The sequence below is a fragment of the Falco rusticolus genome, chromosome 3 (genome assembly GCF_015220075.1).
Source record: "Falco rusticolus isolate bFalRus1 chromosome 3, bFalRus1.pri, whole genome shotgun sequence".
NCBI lineage: Eukaryota > Metazoa > Chordata > Aves > Falconiformes > Falconidae > Falco > Falco rusticolus.
The window spans coordinates 107578026-107601564 of NC_051189.1; the positions used below are offsets into that span (position 1 = coordinate 107578026).

Genomic DNA, 23539 nt, shown 5'->3' on the forward strand with positions numbered 1-23539 from the left:
CATCATGACAAATAATCACATGTACCATTATCAATGTGCTCAGTTTTACTGTCTTTTTTTCTCATTTGGCCAAGATCTGACTTTATATTCTTCAGTATAAGTAAACGACCTAAAAAGACAAAGATTTACAGAGGGTAAATACAGTCAGTAAATAGGAAGTAAAAACAATATTAGGTCAAGACAATCAATCCTCATTACTTCATTTAATAAATTCTTGTTAAGAGTGGTGGGGTTTCATCTGTTGCTTTCTCAATATGGAACAGAAAACATTATTGCTACTACTAAAAGTGACAGGTCTCTTCAATATAATTTTAATGTTCAAAGATATATTTTTTATTACTATAATTTAAGCAATGAAGGCATTGCTGAATCTCTTGGGAGCTTCAGGCATGTCCTGCTCCACTCCAGGTGAGTTGTCCTCCTCACTCCACTATTTTCAAAATCCGAACCCCAAATAACTTTCACACCACTCAAATTGCAACACTTAGCTCCAAATCTTAACTCATGTTCACACATGAACGACCCAACCCAAGCTCACTCTTGGCCTGCCCTCACCCAGCCCCAGCCCAACTAGGTCAGGTTCCCCTCCCGGCAGCTTGGCAGCTCGGCACAGCGACGCTGCTCCTAACCGCTGGCGTCCTGCCGAACCCCTGCATTCTCAACTCAGGGTTCGGCCCCGACGCCTCCTTTCTCTCAGTGCCCCTTGCATCCCACCCTCCTCTCTACAGTCCTACACCAGGTCTCTCTCTCCATGCCGCCACCTTTCCCCATGCCAAGCCACTGGCTTGTTTGCGTTTTGGGACTCTGGAGCTCGCTGTGGGACAGGTGTAGGAGCCAGAAATGGCTCTGACAATTAACAGAGGAGCTTGAACAAGGAGCTGTTCTAACAAGATGCACCCCACCACCACAGTGATTGTCCTTGTGCCAATTTTATTCCCTTGTAAATACAAAGAGGTTTTAACATCTGTGGTGAGGGCACGGTGGTGTGGTAAAAAACAAAGCTGCTAAAGTAGTCATAAAAGTGCCATAACTTCTAAAAGGCTTTGCTAAATCCAGCAACACTTTCTGAAGATCTTTTGCTATAATGAAAACACATTTTAATGTGTGGCAGGTATGAAAAGTATGTTCTTTAATCATATCTTCCTTTGGAAAAAAAATCCCCACATTTTAATGATTCTTTTAATAACCAAGTGAAGTTTGTGTCAAACCCCAGTAATAGTAAGAAAGATCCCCCAAGCCTCTGTTTCTGTGAAATTTCCACATCTTTAACAAGTACCTGCCTGTAAGTGGGAAAGATGTCTTGATGATGGTGCAAGTTATGGAGCAATTTCTAACAGGAGAATCATTGCAAGATGCTGAAACTGGTAATGATTACAGATGATCAGACAAATTCATTAGTTCTCTGATGGCAGAGACCCTCGCTGCTAAGTCATTTTTCCACCATCTATAATGACAGCACCATCTTGTGGTTTATTACAGTTCATAAATTTTCATTTTACATCTCAGAGTCTCTTGCACACAGAGGATACTGTAAGACATGCTACCCAGTATGGAATCCTTCCACTCACTGAAAACAATACAAAAACTTTTCCCACTGCTTTAGCATTGCCAGTTTGAGCACTGCTAGCAATACAGCCCAGTAGCGCAGAGGCAGGTGCTGAACAGTGGCTGCCAATGAGGTCCAGCACCCACAGAGCTTCATAAACAGCTCCATGACCTCACAAGACAAACGACAACACAAAATGGCAAACCTGCTCCCTCCTCCTGTCTCTACGGACACATGGATCACTGTTTTCACTGAAAGCGCTTTTCTAAGCAAACCTGATTGCCTGCTGTGCCTGAAGAATTAAAGGTTCGGTCTTTTCATACTAATAGCAGGTTATCACCTAACTGTTTCCAACTGCAGAGACAGGTCACTGACTATCAGTATGTCTGCAGTTTAACAGGAATATCACAACAGCCTTTCTTTGACTACAGTTCTTTTCTAGTATCATTTGGTCTGTTGCAGTTGCGTTTACTTTTAAAAGCTCTCAGAAGCTCACAGCCAAGTTACGGATGTGATACTAAAAAATCAGAGCCAAAACTGTCCGATACCCGGGTTGGAGCATTAGAAAGCGGGCATTCTTTAGTTTTGGTGCTGGATGCACAGGGGATAAGTTCGGCCCAACACACATCCCGACTTTGTTCACTATTTATCTTTAGATGGCTGATCTATACGTATTAATGACATTTCTGAAAAACTACTGGCATACTCCTTACAGTTCCATGAACTACTTATCATATCCACACTCTTACTACGCATGTGTGGCCTAGAGGGTTGGGGGTCCTCTGCTGGTCCTTTGGGACACCTTCATCTTTTCTTCATCCTCTTCCTCATCATCTTCCTTTTTCTTCTTGTCCTTTTCATGACCTTCACTTCTCCTGGCCCTGTTTCAGCACTCTGAGTTCATGTCTTGGTTTCAGACAGGTTCTTATCTACTATATGGTTATAAACTATACAATGCAATGTTCTACTAGTAGCTAAACTACATAGTACAGTGTTGTACAGTTCGCCAATGCCATGGATAAGTAGTTCCAACATTTACAGTTAAGCACACAGGTAAATATTTCCTGGTATCAGGTGGACTGGACCTGTAGTTACCTTTGACTGGAGAAAAGCTTAGCCAAGAGCAACAACAAACAGCTGAACGCAGCATATCTGTAGCTTCTTACTGCGGAATGGAATGCTGACAGCTGTTGTGAAAGGAGCTTGATGAGTAGGAGAGGCATTATCTTGTTAAATCCAAGAAAAGATCAGCAGCAACCATAATTTAATCTCTTTGTAAAAAGCATTTGGCACGGTGCTACAGACAGAAAATGGAGACAACGTTTTCAGGGCCTCTGTGTGTGTATACATATATATGTGTGTGTATATACATATATATTTTATATGTATAAAATTCAAAACTCTCCAGTCATCAGCAGGAGCCATCAAGCACCACCACAGAAACACTACTGCACGTTATCCCCGAGTATCCACTAAATCCTCCAGACCCACAGCCCTGCTCGGCTGCTGAGGCGAATCTCGGCCAGAGACACAGCCCTGCGCTAGGCAGCACGTGGATCGCGATTTGAGGGGACTGCCGCCAGCCTTGGGCAGGCACAGCACGGCACGGCCTGTCACCGAGGGGGGCAGGCCCTGAAGCGGCGCGGAGGGGGCGCTGAGGGAGGCGGAAGGGCCGCGCCGCCATGTTCCCGCCCCGGAAGGCGGGCGGCGGGCTCGGGGGCCGCCATGGTGCTGCTGAGCGCGCCGCGCTGGCTCCGCAGCCGCCTCACCGACCGCTTCTGGAGGGTGCAGGAGGTGCTCAAGTATGCGCGGGTGAGTGTCCCGGCCGCCTGCTGCCCCCTGCCCCGGGCGGCCCGGCCTCCCCCGGCCTGGCGTGCTACTGAGGGGCCGGCAGGGCCGCTCGCGGCGGCGGGGGGAGGGGGCGGCAGCGGCCTTGTTTTCTAGAAACGTCGAGGGTCTGCGTCAGCGTCGAACTTTCAGTGGGCGGCCGTTGGTCTGTGCGGGTTGCACCGGAGGCGGCGAGTAACGCGGGCTAGCTGTGGTGTGGGGCTACAAGAGCTGCGGCAGGACGACCCCGGGCCTGACAGGAGCAGCCCCCTGTAAATACCGCCCGGTTGTGGGGTCTCGTGGTTTCTTTGGGGTTATTTTTTTCACTAGGCAAAGCAGTAAAAAAACCCCACCGCTTTTAACCATGCTCTTCAGTGCGTTTTAGAAGGATTGCTTCCAAACGTGATTTAATTGAAGTCCAAAGTGTTGTACCTAGGCTTGGGAAAAAGCTTTTCCAAGGGCAGACTGTCGGTGTCCTGGGAGGTAGTACATTTGCTGTAGTAGTCTGATGGAAAATGCTGTAGTAAGTGACAGGTATCTTGGTGTTGTAGTGCCTAAGCTACCCACAGTACCTGTAGTAGTTACTTATTTCACTGGCTGCTTCCTCCTGCTTCATGTTAGATGACTGTCAGCTACCACCGGTAAACTTTGATTACACTTTCTGTTTGGGCAGCTGTAATATTTTTGACATATCAGAGGCTCCTGTCCCATCCCTGTATTCACACAGACAAAACTTGAGGGGGCAGCTGAGGAAGGAGAATAAATGTGTGAGTTTAGGGGTTGGCTGAAAGCACTGAAGATGGTTTTGTGGTTGCCTTCCCCCCAGAACCGCAGCCTAAAATGGGGGCTGCTTTTGGCTCCTTCATGCTGGTCTGAAATTTTTTCAGCCTGCTCCAATTCCTTAGCTTTATGTGTTTCCCATGCTATAAAGCGAGGCAAGAATATTTTCATTGTATGCCAACTGAAGGCTTAGCTGGTGTTTGTGAGGTATTTCATGATCCTTGTTGTGAAATACACATGAGCATATATTAGTATTGCTGAAGGGTTAACTTGTAAAACAGTCTTAAAGACAACTGAACAAGAACATCTTGTTTTCTTTTCAGCATTTTCGTGGCAGGAAGAACCGCTGCTATAGCCTGGCTATACGAAGCGTTCGGAGAGCTTTTGTGAAGTCTACAAAGGCCAGAAGAGAGAAGAAGAGATTTCTAAGAGCGGTAAAGAGCAAAACATTAGATGTGAACATGAAAATGGGAGAAAAGTGGAACTGAAATAGCAACTGTCCTTACTGGGGGAGGGTTCTCTCAAAGTGTTTTACCAGTGGGTCAAAAATACGAGTTTAAAGTAAACATACTCCCTCTGTGGTCTGAAACAGCTCCCATTCTGAAGTTCATAGATGTATACGTTGCACTGAGAAGACTTTAGGTCTGAAAATGTTACGTTTACCAAGCGTGAGCAGATCAGCAAGACAAAAGGTTTACTTTTAAAGTATTTTTTATTCAGGTTGTTAATTTTTACACTTTTAGCTCTGGATCACTAGGATTGAAGCAGCTTCTCTTGAACATGGTTTGAAATACCCATCTTTCATAAGCAATTTACTTAAGGTAAGGACGATGCATGAAGAATAATTACTTTGAAACAACAAATCAGAGAAAATGTCATTGACAGAGGTCTTCTGAAGTGCCAGGCAAATTAATTTCTTAAACTCTGAAATCTTTCAAGTAGATGTAGTCTGACAAAACATACCAAAGGGTTGCTGGTTACTGTGTCAAAATGCAACTGCAAGGAATTGAAGCTGCGGCCTTCACTTGCTAATCTTTGAGCCATAACGGTGGGGACTTCCAAACTGGGGCCTGAGCAGGCAGTAGCAGCATAGGGTGTGGTGGAGGGGCTGAAAAGCTCCTTCTGTCTGACTGAACTTCTGCCAGCACTGTCCTGCTTCCTAGTTCTAGTGATGAAAGGCCTCCCGCTTATGAAAGGACTTTCATTCACTTCAGGAAGTAAGTTCTGCCCTAAACCTGTTTCTCTTCCCTATATGCAAAATCCCCTTTTATCCTGGTGAAAGCTGTTTTACTACACCTTGTTCTGTCCCCAAAACTTCTACTGCGCATCTTAAGAATGAGGCTTGTAAAATGCTTTTTATGCTTATTGCTACTGCAGGCATTAAGTAACAGCTACCTTTCCTTTTACTTCAAGAAATTTTAAAATGCAAAGCTTGAATTAGCAAAAACAACCCTAAGAAATCTCTGCTCTTTTCACAACTAGCTTTGTGTTTTGGTGAGCAGGGACAGTGTAGGGAGTTGGTGCCATTGTCCCTTGTTCTTAAACATGCTGGAGAATTGGTTTTAATTTTTTATAGTGGAACTGTAAAATTAAAACTTGTTTCTCCTGGCTCTGATCATAAAAAGATAGCGTTTCTGCTGCTTAGAAGTGGAACTACATACAAATTTATAGCATATTTCAAAACATTTTATCTGTTTCAAATAAATATATAACTTTCTAGGTTTTCTGACATGTTTCCTGTAAAGTGTTACAGTTTCTGAAATTTATACACTCATTCTCCTGGTTACTCTTCTTGTACTTTAATGAAAAGAATCAAACACTACCTCAAAGCTAACTAATTTTTATTTTTATTTTCTCTCTCCTTTATTTTTTTTCTCCTTTTTTCCTGCAAGATGCCTGTCCCTTTGATTCATGTCTCAGAGTAATATATTCTTGTAAGATTCTCTGTTAAAAGATCCAAAATGAGCAAACTTCTGTGTAATACCTCCCTCTTAGATACTAATACACAGTTAACCGTGCAATATCTAGTGTTAAGGGTATTTGATCCTGCAGTCTTTGATTCTCTAATCCAGGGCACATTTTAAGATATCAGGCAGCTTCTAGCACAACAAGTGAACTTGAATATGTCTCAGAACTGAAACAAATGCCATGGATTAACTGGTAACACATGTCCTTCCACAAAATAAGGAGATTCTTCTTTAGTTCTTGGTTTCTACCAGGAAGACTTTGAGAAAGTCAGTAAACAAATTTTGCGCGGTGGCTTAAGGAGACATCCATAACTGAGTGGTCGTGCCTGACAGTTCTCTAATAGTTCCAAAACTGTACAGGATAGAAAAAGAAGATGGATTTGCCTTAAGACCTCAGGCAGTCGTTAAGCATTGCAGTGTTGTTCCTAAAAATTACAGTGGTTAACCAACCAAATTTTCTTGCGTTTAGTCCCAGGTGGAGCTGAATAGGAAAATGATTGCTGATTTGGCTATTTATGAGCCGAAGACGTTCAAGTCGCTAGCTGCCCTTGCCCAGAGGAGGAGGCAGGAAGGCTTCCTCGCCGCCCTGGGAGATGGCAAAGAACCGGAGGGGATATTTTCACGCATCGTGCACCACTGTTGATGCTGAGAGACAAGTGTTAAGACAAGAGCTGGTATTGCAAGGTGCCCTCACTCACAGGCTGCTGCCCAGGCCGTCGCTGCGGGGCACATCCTCTAAGGATGGTTCTAGAAGGAGGACGGGTGGCTGCGGGTGTGACACTTGTGCCTTGGTGACCGTTTTTCCCCCTGTATTAACTGGAACGCCCAGAATTGGAAGCTGCGGGTGGAAGTTAGCGGTGCTGCGTCGGGCCTGTAGGACTTCCCGTGTTAACGACGGCCGTAACGGGCACACTTTCTGTTAAGGACTTAATAAAGATGTTTTTTGGTAGCCACTACAATTTTGAACGGTGACTTAAGGGAAAACCCTGCCCGGGGGGGGCGCAGGCCGCGGCGCTGCGGAGGGCGGTGGCGGGCGCCAGAAGTCCCGCCCCCTTCGCCGTGTTCAAATGCCCAAGCGGTGCGTGGCGCCGCTGCGTTCGGCCCGCGGCTAGCGTCAGACGTCACAGGGGCCGGGCCAATGGGCGGCCGCCGCTGCGCCGCGCCCCACCAATAGGCGAGGAGCGGAAGCGGAGGGGCGGTGGGCAGAGGCGCCGCCCGGCGGGGAAGGAGAGCGGAGGCAGGCGAGGCGGCGGCACCACCACAAAATGGCGGCGGGGTCGGGCAGCGCGGCGGCCGTGGTGGCGGTGGCAGGCAGCGGGCCGGCGGGGCCTCAGGCCGCCGGCGCTACGGCGGCGGGATCAGCCCCGGCGGGCGGCGGTGCGCCGGTGCCGGGCCCCGGGGCGGTGCTGATCGGGGACCGCCTGTACTCGGGGGTGTTGATCACGCTGGAGAACTGCCTGCTGCCCGAGCACACGCTGCGCTTCACCCCGTCCATGAGCAGCGGGCTCGATCCCGACACCGAGACCGAGCTGCGCGTCACCGGTTGCGAGCTCATCCAGGCGGCCGGCATCCTGCTCCGGCTCCCGCAGGTAGGGCTGGGCCGCGGCACGGCGGGGAAGGCCTCGCCGCTGGCCGGGGGAGAAGGCCGCGGCGGGGCGGGCGCGGGGCCGGGCCGAGCTTTGGTGGCTAGGCCGCGGTGGCGGGCGGAGCCGGCACTCGGTGGCTAGGCCGCCATCCCGCGGCTAGAGGTGGGGGGGGCGGCCGGGGAGTGCCCCTTTTGGCCGGGCTGTGGAAGGCGAAAGCCGCCGGCCCTGCGGCCTTCCCCGCCCGGGCGGCAGCGGGTGATGCAACAGCCTCCGGCGCCGCCCCAGCGCTACCGCAGCGCCCTCCTAACGCCGGGGCGGCGGGAGGGGAAGGCCTCTGGCGCTCCCGGGGGCTGCCGTGACCTCGGAAGGGCTTTGTTTCCTGGCGAGCTCCACTCCCCCCGAGTCTCGTTGCTCTCCTGAGCGTAAAACTTTACAGGCATTCTCTAGCTACCCAACCTCGGCCGCTCAGATTGTGTTACGAGTATATGCAAATCATAATATGATTAGGAAACACCTCCTCCTTCCACCACGGAACAAATAAAGTTTTTCTGGTATACTGCCATTCCTCCCAGTTCTACTGGATTCTAGCGTTTAGGGGGTATATTATTACTATTTTATTTATTTTTCTGTGCTTTGGCACATGTTTTAATACTTGATAAAAGAAATTAACGATTTTACTTACAGTGTTTGTGGTGTTGATAACATTTTGGGCAACTTAATCTGTTACAGAGGTAGGGGGTGCTAGTTTTCCTTAGATCCCACTGAATTTACTCCCGTGCCTAAATACAGCTTAGCTCATCCTCTGGGTCTTAAATCTGTTGAAGTCATTCCAGGTAATGTCGCGTTGGAACTGGAAGTTGTTTTATTAATACCTGTTGTGATTTCTTCCTTTTCAGGTTGCCATGGCTACAGGACAGGTGCTATTTCAACGCTTTTTTTATACCAAGTCTTTTGTGAAGCATTCCATGGAGGTAAGAAAACATTAAAAGATGCATATGGTTACAAATGTTATTTGATCTGTTTTGCCACGTTAGATGTGATCAGAGTGTTAGTAACTAACCTTTAGATTTTACTTCTCGATCGGTATGATTTTTACAAAGCTACGTAGTACTGATTTTGTACAAATTTTTAGTGTTTCCTTCTTTTACCACCATTTTCTCTTGTTATCCCTCCTTAAGCTGTTGGAGGAGATCAGTTCCTGAGTTGAGCAAAACATCAGTATCTTGCAATACTTGTATTTCAGCATGTGTCAATGGCCTGTGTTCATCTGGCATCCAAAATTGAAGAAGCACCAAGACGCATAAGGGATGTAATTAATGTGTTCCATCGCCTTAGACATCTACGGGAAAAAAAGTAAGTTTAGACTTTGAAATAATCGGAAGTATTGATGTTGTAGTTTAAAGTTTTTAAACTTCATGGGCCAGTGATAGGATCATTCCCTGTTTTGTAAATCAATGAACATCTTGAAGAAATCCCATGAAGGAGAAAAGTGAGTTGACCCATTTTATTAAGTAAATGCTTTTGGTGTTAGAAGGAGTGATGTCTCTTTACATTTACACGAACACAGCCTGCATGTGAGTACTCTCAGAGGTTAAGATCGTCTTCAGAATTTGAAATTGTCTTGCAGAAAACCTGTGCCTCTAATATTGGATCAAGAATATGTGAACTTGAAGAATCAAATTATTAAGGCAGAAAGAAGAGTGTTAAAGGAGTTGGGATTTTGTGTTCACGTAAAGCACCCTCATAAGGTTTGTACTGTATAAGTGAACTTTATAATAAGCATTTCATACTCTGTAAATGCTTTGAGTAGACTGCCTAAATGCATGGAAGCTGTATCGTTTGTATATGATAATGCTAGTTAATTCGGTAAAGCTAGCATCTTATGTTCTCGATGTCTTCTTTCTCATTTAAGAGATTCTTACTAGTTGGTCTTGTGCCACTGCTGAAAGACGACTGGAGGTGGATGCAGATGCTAAGTATTCCATGAAGTCAAATTATATAAGCAGGTAGCTGTGGTGCTGGAAAACGTCAACTAAATGTAGTTTCTTAAGCAGAAAGGAATTTGGAGACCTAGGATTGTGATAGCCTATTACCAGAAACACTGCGTGTCATGATCAATCCTTGTTGGATACATGCCGAGGTTATTAAATCCTGATGAGCTATTTAGCAGTGCTGCTTATATTCTAAAAAGTACACTCAGATGTGAAGGACTTGACCAGAAATGAGATGGTTCTCAATATATAAATATCATGTGCCAGACTAGGAATGGTACTTGAAAGACACAACTACTGCAAATGTTTTAAATTGGCGCTTTAGTACCGTTAGTGTTATCCCATAAGTAGCTAAGTGTGGAAGAAGAACCTGCTACTTCTGTGACAGCAGGACTTGGGATCTCTAAAAACTACTGCTGTCTTAAAAGTCTTTTTAAGCCTGCTTGACTTAAATTCAGTCATTCGTTCATGTTACCAGTCCCCCAGAGGACAATTGTACTTGTTTGTTAATTGGTATGAATTTTTTCTATTAGAATAGTCTTTATCTGCAACCTTGTTTTCCTTTCAAACCTAAGAGAAAAACCCAGACCTGAATAAACCAGCAACACACAACGTGTTAGATCTGTTCTCTGCAAAAAAATATATTTCTTACTGCTTATTGCAGCTAGTGATATTTTCTCCCAAGTTTACAGCTAAAAGGAATCGTGGGTTTGATAGGAGAACATAGATAGTTTGAAAACAGTTGAAGACGAGACGAGACATCTAGATGAATAGCATGATGCCTGAGCTCGGAAGACGGAGAGCTAGGAAGGTCAGATCTGGTTGAGTGTCCAGCTTTTGCATTGGAGAGCAGAAGCAGTGTGAATAAATGCTGGGGATGTTGCAAACGCTCTCCTGTGGAGTGTTGTAGAACTTGGAAGAGAATAACAGATGCCTCATGGGTCTCCCTCTGAAATAAATAGGTGGCTCTCAAGATTCTTGTTAATAACACAATAACCCGTATCTTCCAGATAATCGTTATGTACCTTCAGGTATTAGAATGTGAACGTAACCAACACCTGGTCCAGACTTCATGGTAAGTTGATTTTCTTTGTTACAAGAGACCAGCAGGGGCAGTAGCAGAAATATGTCACTTGAGGCACTCTGGGCAGCATTGCTCGGATATGATTGTGGGCCACACCAGACAGCTCCACTGTTTCTTGGTGTGGCCCAAACTACTACCCAAATGTTGATCGGCCTCTTAAGTTAGAGGTGCTGTTTTAATGGTAAGGTAGCTTTCCACCCTGCCTTCTCACTTCCCTCCTCTCTGCTTTCACTTTTCAGCTGAAAGGAAAATGTTGAGTGGGTTATAGCACTTTCTTGGTTTTTTGTCCTTCAGAGAAAATGATGTATAGTTAAAAACTCTGTTACTAGTGCTGGGAAGTGGCTTTTCCCATGGCTTGAGCTTGATTACAGGTGTACCAAAAACTCAGCACAGATAAATTTCTTTTGCCTATATGGACAATGCAAGATGTCAGCTTCTAAGACTGGATAAACTCAAATGTTTCCATGTTTGCCAAGAAATGTCCTCTGCCTTGTTGCTCTCTTTACAGTAAAGATTTGCTTGGGGATGGGAAGCTTATGTAAAATTCCAGGTCTTAAACTTAATGAATAGATTAATGCTTTAAACAAGAATGCTTTTTAAGAATACTGTGGTTTAAAAACCGTTAGTGAATCCAAAGATCATATTTCTGCTGACTGAACTGTCTGGTACTGTGACCTGTGTGTAGAGAACCAGTTTTGACTTTTCTTTTCTGTACTCTTTTAATCAAAGGGTAGCCTCTGAGGGTAAGTGACTAAGACTTCTCCTCTGCTGCCCAAGCGCTATGGTGCAGGGATAGCTGCCGTCTTCAGTCAAACCAAAGCAGGCTCTCCAAAGAGAAGGCTGACTCTAGACAGGTGGTATATACATGATAGTATAGTAACTGGCCAACTGCTTCTTGTGCTTACACTTTTTTGACTTTTATTTTCATTGTGCCTTTTGACTGCTGTATATTTGATAACCTGATTGTTGCAGTTCTGAAAGATTTTTAATGTTATGCTTCTATAACTGTTAAAATAATGTATTCTTAAATGATAAAGCAAATTAAGGTGGGATTTAAGTCTTAAAAGAGATGAATTAACACAACAAAACCTGAAACCTGCTGTCTATTTGTAAACTAGTTTGAGGAGACATTTGAGTACATATGTGAAGCTTAGAGTCAAATGTAGTGCTTAGAGAAACTTCCCGCTACCGGCTTTCCCAGTACCATTGCATGAAGTACTCGGATGTGACTACTCATTTCCAATTTTTTACTTGTAATGAAAAGAAGGTTAGGTGAGGAGGAGGGAGGAAATTTGCCTAATTGAGAAGCAATTCACTTGTTAAAATAAATTATTTGTGTGCTGATGCTTGTTGCTTCTAGTACCTGGAAACTGGTGGATATCCAGTATAATTGGTTTTTTGAAATGTGTGTTTTTACAACATTACTTTTTTCTTAAAATATTGTAACAAGGATTCATTTCCTCATGTGTCTGATTCTGAGCCCACAGGGAAAATATGCAGACCAAACTTGGAAGCAGGCATGTTATTCAATTTGGCAAATTAGAAAAAGGCTGTATGACTTCCAGATGTTTGACGTACCGCTTTTCTTTATTGCTTCTTTTGCCAAAAGGTTTGTGCTCTCTTTGTTGTGGGACAAGAAAAGTAGGTTTTGAAGTTCCTCTTTCCCAGAAAGATGAGCTGATGTTTATTTAGCATTGCTTCTCTGGGGTAGCAGTTGCTCTTTGTGTGAACAGGAATGTAAGATAACTGGGGCGGGTGGGAGTTTGATGCTTTTGGGGTTCAAGTTCCTTTTGTCTGTCCTGTGTAAACTGGTTACAGGTGTTTGGACTGTGGGCTCTGGTTAGGATGCCTTGGGGGTTAGTGAATCCTTGTATACTGGGTACCCACATGGTTAATTACTATTTTCAGAAAGCGTATTCTTTTGAGGACTTTCTATTGTGTCTGGTTTTAGCTTTTCCCCATCTGATACTTTGCTTGGCATATGTGCTCAAAAATCTAGATCTTTTTAAGCACGTCAGCTGACAGATTCAGAGGAATTTACTTTGTGTATTTAAGATTTAGAAGAATAATGCTTAAGTGTACTGACTGGAATATATGCAATATTTTACAGTTTTCTCATTCTGTGAATATTCATTTTAAGCAACCTTACTGAAATGGGACAATTTGGAAACCTTATTTCATGTGCCAAAGAGGAGATCTGCCTGAATACTGAGTATTCTTCTGAATTGATGTTCGCAAACACCCTGATTTCTTCTATGGCTGCTTTTTGCATCAAAAAGAATTCTCTTTTGGATGGAAAAAAACGCTTCGGAAGGAAAGGGAACCCCTTAAATCTCCAGTGGAGGTTGACGTGTGCCGAAGTGGACTGCGTTTTCATGGGAGGACTACTACAGGAGCTGCAGCTTTCAGCAAACCATCTGGGTTCAGCCGTATTGCAGAGAAACATGTGAACCTAAAAATCTATATCTGAGTACTTCAGATTATATTGTATGTTGTCTTGATGAAAATAACTTTGTCTGTTGCATGAGAGCAGGCCAGTAGAGATCCAGAAGGAAAAGTGAAGTTAAAATTGGTTCTCTTTTCACAACTGAGTTTTCAGCAGCCAGTCAGTCAGTCAAACTTAATTTCTGTCACACATCCCTCCCATTGAGGGATTTTTTTTTTTTTTTTTTTTTTTTTTTTTTTGGTAAAATCATTCAACTTTTCTTTAGATTTACAGGAGTATAATGTTGAGGTCTAGTCACTGAATGCAGAAAGAAATAGTCCTTGTAGAAGTAAAAACAAAAACCAAAAAAACACAAGCAACTTTGCAGTGCCATGCAACTTTCCTGATATCCTGTCTTTCAGGAACTATATGAATGATAGCTTGAGAACAGATGTCTTTGTAAGATTCCAGCCAGAAAGCATTGCCTGTGCATGTATTTACCTTGCAGCTAGGACGCTGGAGGTGAGCCTGCAGTTCCTTTTAATTTCAAATTTGTTAGGTGTTTTAATAGAAGCAAAAAACTGAGCATGCCTTGCCTTCCCTTTCAGATTCCACTTCCTAATCGTCCACACTGGTTTTTACTCTTTGGAGCAACAGAGGAAGAAATTCAAGAAATCTGCTTAAAAATTTTGCAGCTCTATACTCGGAAAAAGGTTTGCTAGTTTTTCATATTGTGAGCGTTCATTAGAGGCTGCAGCTTAGGACATGAGTTGGGAAACCTTATCCCATTTGAAACTAGCTGCAAGCCTGGTACATGAAGTGGAACAGGATAGTTCTAGTGTCTGTGTCTCTTTAGATTTATTTATTTATTTCCCCCTCCCAGAAGTGAGTAAGCAGAAAGTTGAATTTACAAAGTTTTGTCATAAGTGGTCCTCCTGTGTTCACAGGTTGATTTATCTGATCTGGAAAGTAAAATAGAAAAGAAGAAATTAGCTATCGAAGAGGCAAAAGCACAAGCTAAAGGTCTAGTACCTGAGGGAGCCCCAAGTTTGGATAACACTTCAGGATTTTCCCCTATCCCGAAAAATGGTAAATAGTGGATAACTTGTTTTTAATAACTTTCTCATCTTAAATATGTATTTACCCCTTTGGGATGCATAAACAGTGTGGGTTTTATTTTTTTAAGCTGGCTTTAACAACTATTCAAATGTCAGAGTTTGAATAGCATCATAACTTTGTAATTTCTTGAAACAAATAAAAGGCTAAAATCCAGTAATTCTAAAATTAAGGTTTAAACTTCTGTAGTACAGGGGCTTGCTATTATGTAGTTTTGGCAACAAACTCAAATAAATACTTGGAACTGGCATGTTATGCTAAAGCAATACTGAAGCACAGGTATGATTAGGATCTCTGGCAGGAGTAGTATTTTTTGGGTGATGGGTAGGGAATATTTTCCTGCATATTTGGTCAAAAGTTTCCGGTCTCGTACATTCTGCCTAGGAGATAACAATTACCATCTTCCTCCTCAGTTTACCTTTAATAAGATACTGGATGATGGGCGGGAAAAAGAAGTTGCTGTTCTGCCTTCCTGAAGTGGCTTTGAAAGCAATGTGTTACTGTTGCAGTTAACTCCTTGGCGTTCCTTCAGTGTTTGGGCAGAAATGTTTCAGGTTAACTTCTGCCTTCTGTGAACTTCTTCAGTTCTGCGTCACGTGGGTGGCTGTGTGGGCATGCATGTGTGCACATACATGCAAACTGCACGTAGTACTGATTGTTACAAAGATGGGGAAATGGGGCAAGGGGAGGCTTCAGTCCTTCTTTCAGTCGCTACTCATACTTTCAAGATAAGGTAACAAAGGCTTGTTTTTCTAGAGTCTCCAAAAGAGGTTAAAGGAAATAAACCTTCACCACTACCGGTTCAGGCAATGAAGAATGCTAAAAGGAAAACAGAGGGAGCAAAAAGAATGAGTTCAAATAGCCCAGTAAACGGGTAAGGCTTTCAAATTGAGGAAGCAGATTTATTTTTTTTTTTTTTTTTCCCCAGCCCTACTTTAAGCAATGTAACGTTCTGTTTATTCTCTCTTGCAGCGTTCAGAAAGGAAGAGAAAGCAGAAGTCGAAGTGGAAGTAGAGATCAAAGTTATTCAAGATCACCGTCCAGATCTGCATCCCCTAAGCACAGGTATGTACTGTCACAAAGGCAGGGTATGCTGCAAAAAGCTCCCAGTTTCAGAGGGTGAGCTTTGGTAGTTTCTCAGCTGCGGGGGCTGTGGAATACCAAAGCAGTATGTGCTGCTAGTTAAAACTCCAGAAATGTTACGGCTAGAAAGTTGTACTATTTTGGCTCACAGGTCAAGGGAGTTGCTGTCTCTGACCTTGTCATACCTGTGCCAAACAGGCTGAAAGAGTGTAAATATACTGTGACATTTTCCACTGTCAGCCTGTTTTATTGGTGACACGTGGCCCACCGAGCAGCAGGGTTTGTGTATCGGTTTGGGGTTTTTATATGTAAAGTTTTATATGTACAGTTGGGTGTTTGTGGCTACAGCCTTTATGGAGTTACCTTTTTACTAAACTGTACTGGAGTAGTTAAACCATTTTCCACAGTAGATGAACCTTTCACTCCAGCCTTAGTCTCATTGGCTGTTGTTCCTACAAAACTTTTAATTCATAAAATAAAAAATGATCCTGTTTTGTATCCAGTTGGGAGTATCTAGTAAGAGATTCTTGCCCTTCAGTCAATGCAAGTTTGGTGGCTTATTCAGCAGTCCATCCCATTGGGTTTGGGTGGGTACTGACAAAAGTATGGCTTTGTGTTAATGTCTGTGCGGGAAAAGACCAAAGCTAAAATCTGCTGATGAAAATTCTTCAATTTTTAATTCAAAATTGCCTTTTAGTAATTACCTGAATGTAATGGAACATCTTTAAAGTCAAAGGCAGTACAGAAAGCAGATTTTAAAGTTCAGCATATAACCAATGATACATACCCATAAAGGGGAAATCAAAGAGACAGAAAGGAACATAAACTCCAAACTTGGGTGTTTTGGTGACAGTATAACCATAAGCGAAGCAGGAGTAGGTTTACCTTTTGTCTCATTGTTGGTAGCACTTTGAATCTGGCAGTTACTCTTAGCTATTCATGCTTGTTTTCTGAATAGTGAAGGAAAAAACCTAAAACTGAGACAGGACTGCTATACACCAAACAGATACGAGTTTCTAAAAATCAGTATTTCTAATGTAACCAGATGTGGTCAAGCCTAGGACACAAAATTAGTTATCATGGGGTTCTGAACGACAAAATACAGAATTAAGTGCCTGCTCTCAAAGTGTGCTTGCACACCTTGGCTCTGCAAGTGAGAAGCATTTGTCTGTATGGTACTTGAAGTGTGTATATATGTATTGGGACTACCTTTAGGTGCTAGTAGTATCACAGAGTAATTCTGTGTAATATTAAGAAAATCCTGTTTTCTCTCCTGTTCTTTTCTGTTTCCCTAGGAAAAGTGAAAGTTACTCTACATCAAGCGGTTCCAAATCCCACAGCCGTTCCAGGAGCCGCAGTGACTCTCCCCCAAGACAGTTCAACCACAGCTCTAGCTACAAAGGCTCCAAGGTGAGAAGTTACAAGAAGTCAAAAGACTACAAATACTCAACGCACAAGCCACGGAAGTCACGCAGCAGGAGTTCATCGCGTTCCAGGAGCCGATCCCGGGAGCGCTCTGACCATTCAGGGAAGTACAAGAAGAAGAGTCACTACTACCGAAATCACAGGCATGAGCGTTCACGCTCCTATGAGCGGGCAAGTCATCGCTATGACCGAGACCATCCTGGCCACAGTAGGCATAGGCGATAAATAAAGCAAAAAGTTCTTTCCTTTGGAATTTAAGCAGTGGAGCTCTTCTCTGTTTGAACTTTGCAGTATAGGGTTAACCTGGCTTGTAAACCACCTAGCTTGAGTAATGTCCATTCTGCTGGCAATTCTGTACTTGCTGTCGTGAATCCAAAGGAGAGACACTGACAGGATGGGATGATGTGAAAGGCTTAATCTGATAAATGTCTTGGTGACTGTTCTGCTGGAGTGTCACCTAATAACAGTGCAGAACTTCTCGCTGGATGCTCCTACGCCTGCTCTTTAGCAATTTCCATACTGTAGTGCAGTGGAGTGTTGTTTGGGACTTCCAGTTCTGCAAGCAGGACCTCCATTGCTCAGTAGTTGGAATGCTGGGCTGAGCAGTCCTTCCCTGTGGAACTAGAAGGCTCCAGACAGTTCATAAAAACCATTGGAGTGGCTTGGTGCTAACAAAGCTGTCTTTTCATACTGACTCAGTTATGTTGTACAAATGTTAAGGTGACTATTTTAGAACTGTTGCCTATATTAGGTTATATATGTGTATATATGTTTTGCAGTGTTACAGTATGGGAATATGGCCTTACTAGCCTTTACACTTTATCCACAATGTAAATAAGCATTTGTTTAATACAGGTGGAAGATATATACAGAAAATTCAAAACTTGAATTCTATCAAAAGACTTGTGTAGAAAATTCTGATAAATGTGAAAGTATTTAGCTCTGTGTATTGAGAGTAGTATATTTTTATCTGTGCAATGCTGTGTGCGGGCCACCAGCTCATAAGACGTTTCCTATATATACATTTAAAGTGGTTTGAAATTCTTTACTCAGGATCTTTGACACTCTGAAGAATTAGTAGTTTGTCAATCTGCATGCTTGTTGAAGAACAGAGCATTTAAAAAACATAGCAAAAACCCCACAGCCCAGTAGTATCAGTTCTAGTGGTATATCTGAGCTGTTACTCTCATGATCCCTAATTTCATTAAAGTATTTGATTTTCTATTACATTTACTTGATAGTAGTTTCTTATGAGCTATACCACTGTGCCTACTCATAAGGAAAGAAATTTGGTGCTGAAGATTCATCAAATTGTAGTAGATTTAAGGCTAGCCTAAGTTGTTACTCCCTGAACACAGCTATAGTAGGTACCATGCTGGGCCCATCCTGGAGGAGTAGATGGTGTGCTGTGTGGAGTAGGGTGCTATTACTTGAGCCTTTCAAGCTCTGCGAGTAGATCTTACTAGAACCACTGCCTGCTTGTTAAACTTACTCTGTCCCCTGCAGAGGAAACAAGATGCATGAGGTTTTTTTCTGCTCAATCTTGTAGATACCTCAGTGTGACCGAGTCTTCTAACGCTTTTTTTAAATTCAGCCCAATCTGATGGCAATTTTCTTAATGTGGAGTGTAGAGGTAAAGCAGCTGAAAGGATTTGCAGTCCGCCTTCCTTTTAGCCAGCCTCTAGTCTACCGATTTCCTGAGCTGGAGGTTGGGTAGGATTATTCTGCGTAATCACCAGTGGACCTGATTGTGAACTTGACTAATCCTTGTTTGAACTAAGTCATGCTTTTGACCTCTGCAGCAACCACTGGCATTTTATTCCATAACAGGAATTACTACTTTACACAACACGGTTACTTGTTCTAAATGCATCACTGCTGGATGGTTTTGTTGGGTGACCCTGTTTGCTGTGCAGAGAGAAGACTAGCTATTTCCTGGTCACCTTGCTGTAAGTAGTATGTGTGTAGTCCTTTACCATAGTTCTGATTACATCTCAGCTGAGAAAAGACAACTAATTGAGATAGGCAGCGTGTACAAGGAAAGCTCCTCGGAGCTTTGGCAGAGTCCTGCTTTGGAATGTAAGTTAATCTGGTCCTGAATCTGCAAACTATCTGCCTTCGCTTGACTTGCACAGAGGTGGAAACTAATTATTTCATACTTGGTATGCTAGATAATTGAGTAGTACTCAAAGGAGCTCAGACACAGTGTGATACGAAAAGCAACTTTGATCTATTCAGATATGAACAACCTGAAGTAACAGTGTTCTCTAGAGAGTTCCCATTTTAAGTCTTTCTGATTCTTACTACATGTATATTACTTGGAGCAGGTCGACCTCAAAACTGTGTTTATTAATTCCAGTTCTAAAAGGTAGTCAGCGTTTCCCTGTTTAATTACTTCATTTTGCTCTGCACGCTTCCAGAATTGCCTCTTGCCCAGTTCGTGAACTGAGCAGCGTAGGGGGAGGCAGGTTTCACAGCTGCTGCCTCCTCCGGAAAGAGGAATTACCTTAGTTAAGTCTCAAGTCTACTAACTACAGACGTGACCTTCCGCCGGTGCAAGTAGCATGGACGAGGATTAAGGTAAGACCCAGGCTATGAACACTTTTCTACACGAACATAGTGTCACTTGGCACAAAAATCAGCAGCTGTGCTCTATAAACTACTGTGCTGCAGTACAGTGCTAAATAAATAGTAATCCACTTTTTAGTACATTTGTTAAAATCTGGAGAGGAAAAAAAAATAACCCACAAAGGAGAAAGTGTGTATGTTTTTGCATTAAAGTGGTTTGGTTCCAAAACAAAAGGGATTATATCACAGGATTAAAAGACATCCTGTTCTAGGAGAGAACAATCTGTCTTTACCGGCAAAAAGCCCAACACAGACCGCTCCGCAGAATGTCTTGGCAGCGGGGTGGGTTTGGGGGAAGGTGCTGCGAGGAGCTCGACGAAGCGTAAGAACGGTTGAAGTGCAGGGGCTGGGTGGGTGTCGATGTCAGAGGTGCAGAGGGTGGTACGGCACGCAGCCCAAGGGCAGGCGAGGGCTGTTCTGCTTCGCTTAGGAAGTCCAAGATTAGAGCGTTACCGCGTGTATTCAGTAACGGGGGGATTTACAAGCAAGTAGTTCTCCAGCATGTGCTGTGCTGAGAACAGTGCTATCTGTCATACTTCACTCCGAAAATAACCAGATCGGCATTCCAAAGCAGTCATTGCAGAGTTTCGCTTTAAGCTTTTTGCAGTGGTCAATTTACAAACCGTTGGAATTAAATCTGGATTTCCTTGAAGCTGGGAATCTTGGGCATTCTGTTAGTTTAGGCACCTGGCCAGGCGATACCAAATATAACATCCAGCAAGCCGCAGAAGTCTGTGGGATGGAACGTGCGTTTCTCTCACTTTAAAGTGTAGATGGCAGATAGCTGGATTGCATGAACGGTGATGACTCGTCCTCTTCACCCGTACAACAGGGAGCAAACTGCACAGGTAGCAGCTACGGGTGATCTTGGGGAGATGACAGAACAGCGGTTCATGAGAAACTTGCACCTTGATGCGTGGAAAAGAGAAAATGGGCTCAGCGCCAGCTCCTGGGGTGTGAAAATGTTTGGAAGTGGATGAACATCTGTGGTGGTTTTGATGCAAGCCGGCCCTGGGGAACTGTTGAGACAACTCGGGGAAGTAAGTGCTGCCGATTACAAGCAACTCAGAAGCTGACAGCTGATTCCCTTTTCTTGGAACCAGGTTGCATTTGTTCGCCTCATCTTTCGTAAGCCCAGTTCCTGTGGTGGGCGTCAAGTGGATGTGATTGGGCCCAACACTGTAAAAGAACCTGGGGAAAAAGAAATTGGAGAAAATGTTAAATACCGTGTCAAGTCATTCTGTTGTTCCTTACCTGTGCTTAGTGCCCTCTTGGAGCCCCTTTTTGTTTCTGTACGTCTGGTTGTCGGTTGATTTTTTTTTTTTTTTTTCCTGATGTTTCCTAAGGAGCTGAAAAGAGCAGGGCTGCTTTTGGTCTTATTAAAAAACTTGTTTCACCTGAGGGTCATCTGATGGGGTAGCAGTGGGAGCCCACTGGTATCTGGCTGAACGGTGGTGGTTCCTGTGAAATGATAGGATGAGGCGGTCTGTACCCTCACTGTGACTTAAGAAATAACCCTGCTGTCAGTCCCACACATGAGCTTTTGGGGAACTCGACAGTTCTTTGGCAAAGAACTTCCTTCCTGAACCTTTTAGTTCTTTAATTTTTACTCATTTTCCTAGGAAGTGGAGCTGAATATAGAATAAATGATGTGTAATCCTGCTCAGACATCATTTTCACAATTCACCGAAGGATCAACTGCACTTTTCTAGGCATCAGTGTTTGACCTAGTGCATGTTTCAGGAAGCTGGAGGGATGGTACAGGCCTGTCCTCAAATCCAGACACGTTCTTAAGTCCTTGCGGACAGAAAATAGGACAGCCTCTGACCTGACTAGTTCCTCCAGCTGAAGCCTGTGCGTAGTAGTTTCGCTGTATTTACACTACTGAGACCAACCTTTTTTCTTTAGCTCCACCCAGCTACCAGTGCTTGTGGCTTTGTCACAGATCACACAATATTTGGAGTTTGTTTCCAACCTGTAGTCTACTGAGTGAGAAGTTGTGAGAGAATCTAAATGTTCATTTTAGGAAAACAAAAAAGATTATAGTTCTCATGGTTACAAAGACTGCAAAACACAAAAACCTGTATCTATCAGGCTGAGCAAACGGAAGAGCTGAGATTTACCTAAAATGTTAAAAGCACCGTGGTTTTGTGTACGTGCATGCATATACAAGTCTCAGCTCTTTAGGTGGATTATGACTTGTGTTTTCTGAACATCTTCAGGTGTTCAGAACCGCAGCACGGGGCTTGCTTGTGAGAACATCAAACTCCTCTGTGATCTCTCTGTATCTGATGTTCACGTGCGCTTCCTTCTGCCCGGAGAGAGGTTCTCACCGGCTGGAACCTTTGGAGGGGCAGCGCTTACTGAAACCTCAGGCTTAGAAGGTGTTACAGTCTTGGCCAGGCTGTGGTTCTCCTTCCTTGGGAAAAGCCTTCTACCTGCTCCAGCAAGGCAGCCTAGTCCCCCTTCCTTCATGGGGAATAACCCTCGAGGCTTCCCGGCTAAAAGTTTCCTCACCGATGGACTCCACAGCTGTAAGTCCAACGTGCAGGTGGAAGGTTGCACCTTCAGATCTGTATTTGCTCTGTATCACCAGAGGGTTGGTCACCAAAGCTTTCCTTTTCCAGGTGAAAGCCTGAAGAATTATTTCCTCAAACATGGAACTTCTAGCTCTGTGTGCCAGGCGGGTGGTGACCGAGAGGGAAAGATCCCACCATGTTGGTAAGTTGACGCAATGAAAGAATAATTGAGTAAACAAGAAAGCTTGCAGGTTTTGAGATCAAAGGAGTAAACCTGGTTTCAATTCCCTGTTAGACATTTGGAAGGAGGGAGATTTTAACTGGGATGTACCGTGAGCTTCAGTGACGCTGCCTCCACGCCAAGCTGGGTGCTGGGAAAACGTGTGGTGTAAAAGGGGAGAGAGGTTCCACCTCGGTCAGAAACCGCCCGCCTTCGTGCCGAGCTGGCTGCGTGTGCCTCTCAGTCTACCAGAAGCTGAAGCCAGCTTTAAGATCTGGCACGGCCAGGTCTGCAGCACCAAAACGGATGGTGGCTTTGGTTTACGGCAGAGTATTTTGTGCACCTCTGTGAAGGGCGACTACTCTTCCCATGTTTGACATCCTGGAGTCTGCTTGGACTGAATCCTGCTGACCTGGAGGCTCTGGATTGGCGATTCAAACCTGTTTAGTTAGAGGGAGTGCCTATTTTTAAACTTTGTTTTGCTCACAGACTATCGCTCTAATAATGATTTACAGTTCCACAAACACTATAAATATTCTGATATGTTCTTGGGTGGCAAAAGCGCCAGAGACCTGCAAGAAAAATAAAAACAGCCTTGCAGCGTGTCCTGCACGACGATGGACCTAAGCCAGAGAGGAGCTGAATGATGGAGCTCACTCAAATATGGAAACTGCAAGTAGCAATTATTTAAAAATACTGCTCTATGCAAAACAAAAGGAACGTTTTCTCCGGTGTCCTGCCAGGTAAATCCTCTGGAAATGTTGCCAGACAACCCTTGTTTTTACTGTCTTTAAATGTGGGGGAGAAATTACTAAGCCAAGCGGTTCTGCTTCTGGTGTAGCCAACTCGAGTTGAGCTGAACAACATAAAAATTTGCCGCCTTAGATTGTGCGTAACAGCGTGCTGAAATCTGGAGTGGACTCCAAGAGTTTGACAAAAGTAGGCCTGGAGGAACTAGCTTCTAGTACACGGAACTTGGTTAAAAGCTGTAGCAAACACCTTGGGAAGAGCTGGGAAGGACAGAATGAGAGCTGAGGGGAGAAGACGTGACTGGGGCTGGCCAGATTTGGATCCAGCATCAGCTGGTGGAAGAGAACCCGCATGCACAGGACCTGGCTGCTGTTTGCTGTCTCCGGTGAGGCAAGGAGCCCTGGGCAGTGTTTCTCTCATACGTAGCTTGCTATGTCTTGCAACGTGGATATCTACCTCATGTTACTCAGGAAAAACGCCTCGCTAGCGGGATGGGACCTTGCTCGCCCCGGGGAACCTGTCTCCAGCTCGGTGTGACCTTGGACCATGTGACTGGACCTTGTCCTGGTTTCCCTGTCTATAAAAGCAGAAC

General features: G+C 44.1%; 2 protein-coding genes across 9 annotated transcripts; both read left to right on the plus strand.

Annotated features, from left to right (window-relative positions):
* The first annotated feature begins 3217 nt into the window (after positions 1-3217).
* On the plus strand, positions 3218-7079 carry MRPL20 (mitochondrial ribosomal protein L20). Of its 2 annotated transcripts, XM_037378855.1 has the most exons (4): positions 3221-3358; positions 4477-4587; positions 4897-4974; positions 6590-7079. In XM_037378855.1, the coding sequence occupies exons 1-4, from the start codon at positions 3272-3274 to the stop codon at positions 6761-6763; spliced, it is 450 nt and encodes a 149-aa protein (XP_037234752.1). In that variant the 5' UTR covers positions 3221-3271; the 3' UTR covers positions 6764-7079. The 2 variants fall into 2 exon arrangements, with proteins under 2 accessions (XP_037234753.1, XP_037234752.1); XM_037378856.1 differs by lacking the exon at positions 4897-4974 and having other exon boundaries at positions 3218-3358.
* Positions 7080-7313: 234 nt separating this feature from the next.
* Positions 7314-18063, plus strand: CCNL2 (cyclin L2). Of its 7 annotated transcripts, none has more exons than XM_037378842.1 (11): positions 7371-7709; positions 8603-8677; positions 8950-9059; positions 9334-9454; positions 10708-10772; positions 13629-13728; positions 13815-13919; positions 14154-14295; positions 15079-15196; positions 15295-15387; positions 16701-18063. In XM_037378842.1, the coding sequence occupies exons 1-11, from the start codon at positions 7386-7388 to the stop codon at positions 17053-17055; spliced, it is 1608 nt and encodes a 535-aa protein (XP_037234739.1). In that variant the 5' UTR covers positions 7371-7385; the 3' UTR covers positions 17056-18063. The 7 variants fall into 7 exon arrangements, with proteins under 7 accessions (XP_037234746.1, XP_037234739.1, XP_037234740.1 ...); XM_037378843.1 differs by having other exon boundaries at positions 7375-7709; positions 8950-9063; XM_037378845.1 differs by lacking the exons at positions 7371-7709; positions 8603-8677; positions 8950-9059 and adding an exon at positions 11511-13268 and having other exon boundaries at positions 9343-10772.
* The last annotated feature ends 5476 nt before the right edge of the window (positions 18064-23539 follow it).

What these genes read in the sequence shown, in the direction of transcription:
- MRPL20 (XM_037378855.1), top strand. Translation starts at nt 3,272, where the DNA reads ATGGTGCTGCTGAGCGCGCCGCGCTGGCTCCGCAGCCGCCTCACCGAC. An exon ending in AGAAGAGATTTCTAAGAGCG is followed by an intron (nt 4,588 to 4,896) that starts GTAAAGAGCAAA and finishes TTACACTTTTAG; the next exon opens with CTCTGGATCACTAGGATTGA. An exon ending in TCATAAGCAATTTACTTAAG is followed by an intron (nt 4,975 to 6,589) that starts GTAAGGACGATG and finishes TCTTGCGTTTAG; the next exon opens with TCCCAGGTGGAGCTGAATAG.
- CCNL2 (XM_037378842.1), top strand. Translation starts at nt 7,386, where the DNA reads ATGGCGGCGGGGTCGGGCAGCGCGGCGGCCGTGGTGGCGGTGGCAGGC. An exon ending in TTGTGAAGCATTCCATGGAG is followed by an intron (nt 8,678 to 8,949) that starts GTAAGAAAACAT and finishes CTTGTATTTCAG; the next exon opens with CATGTGTCAATGGCCTGTGT. An exon ending in AGACATCTACGGGAAAAAAA is followed by an intron (nt 9,060 to 9,333) that starts GTAAGTTTAGAC and finishes ATTGTCTTGCAG; the next exon opens with AAAACCTGTGCCTCTAATAT.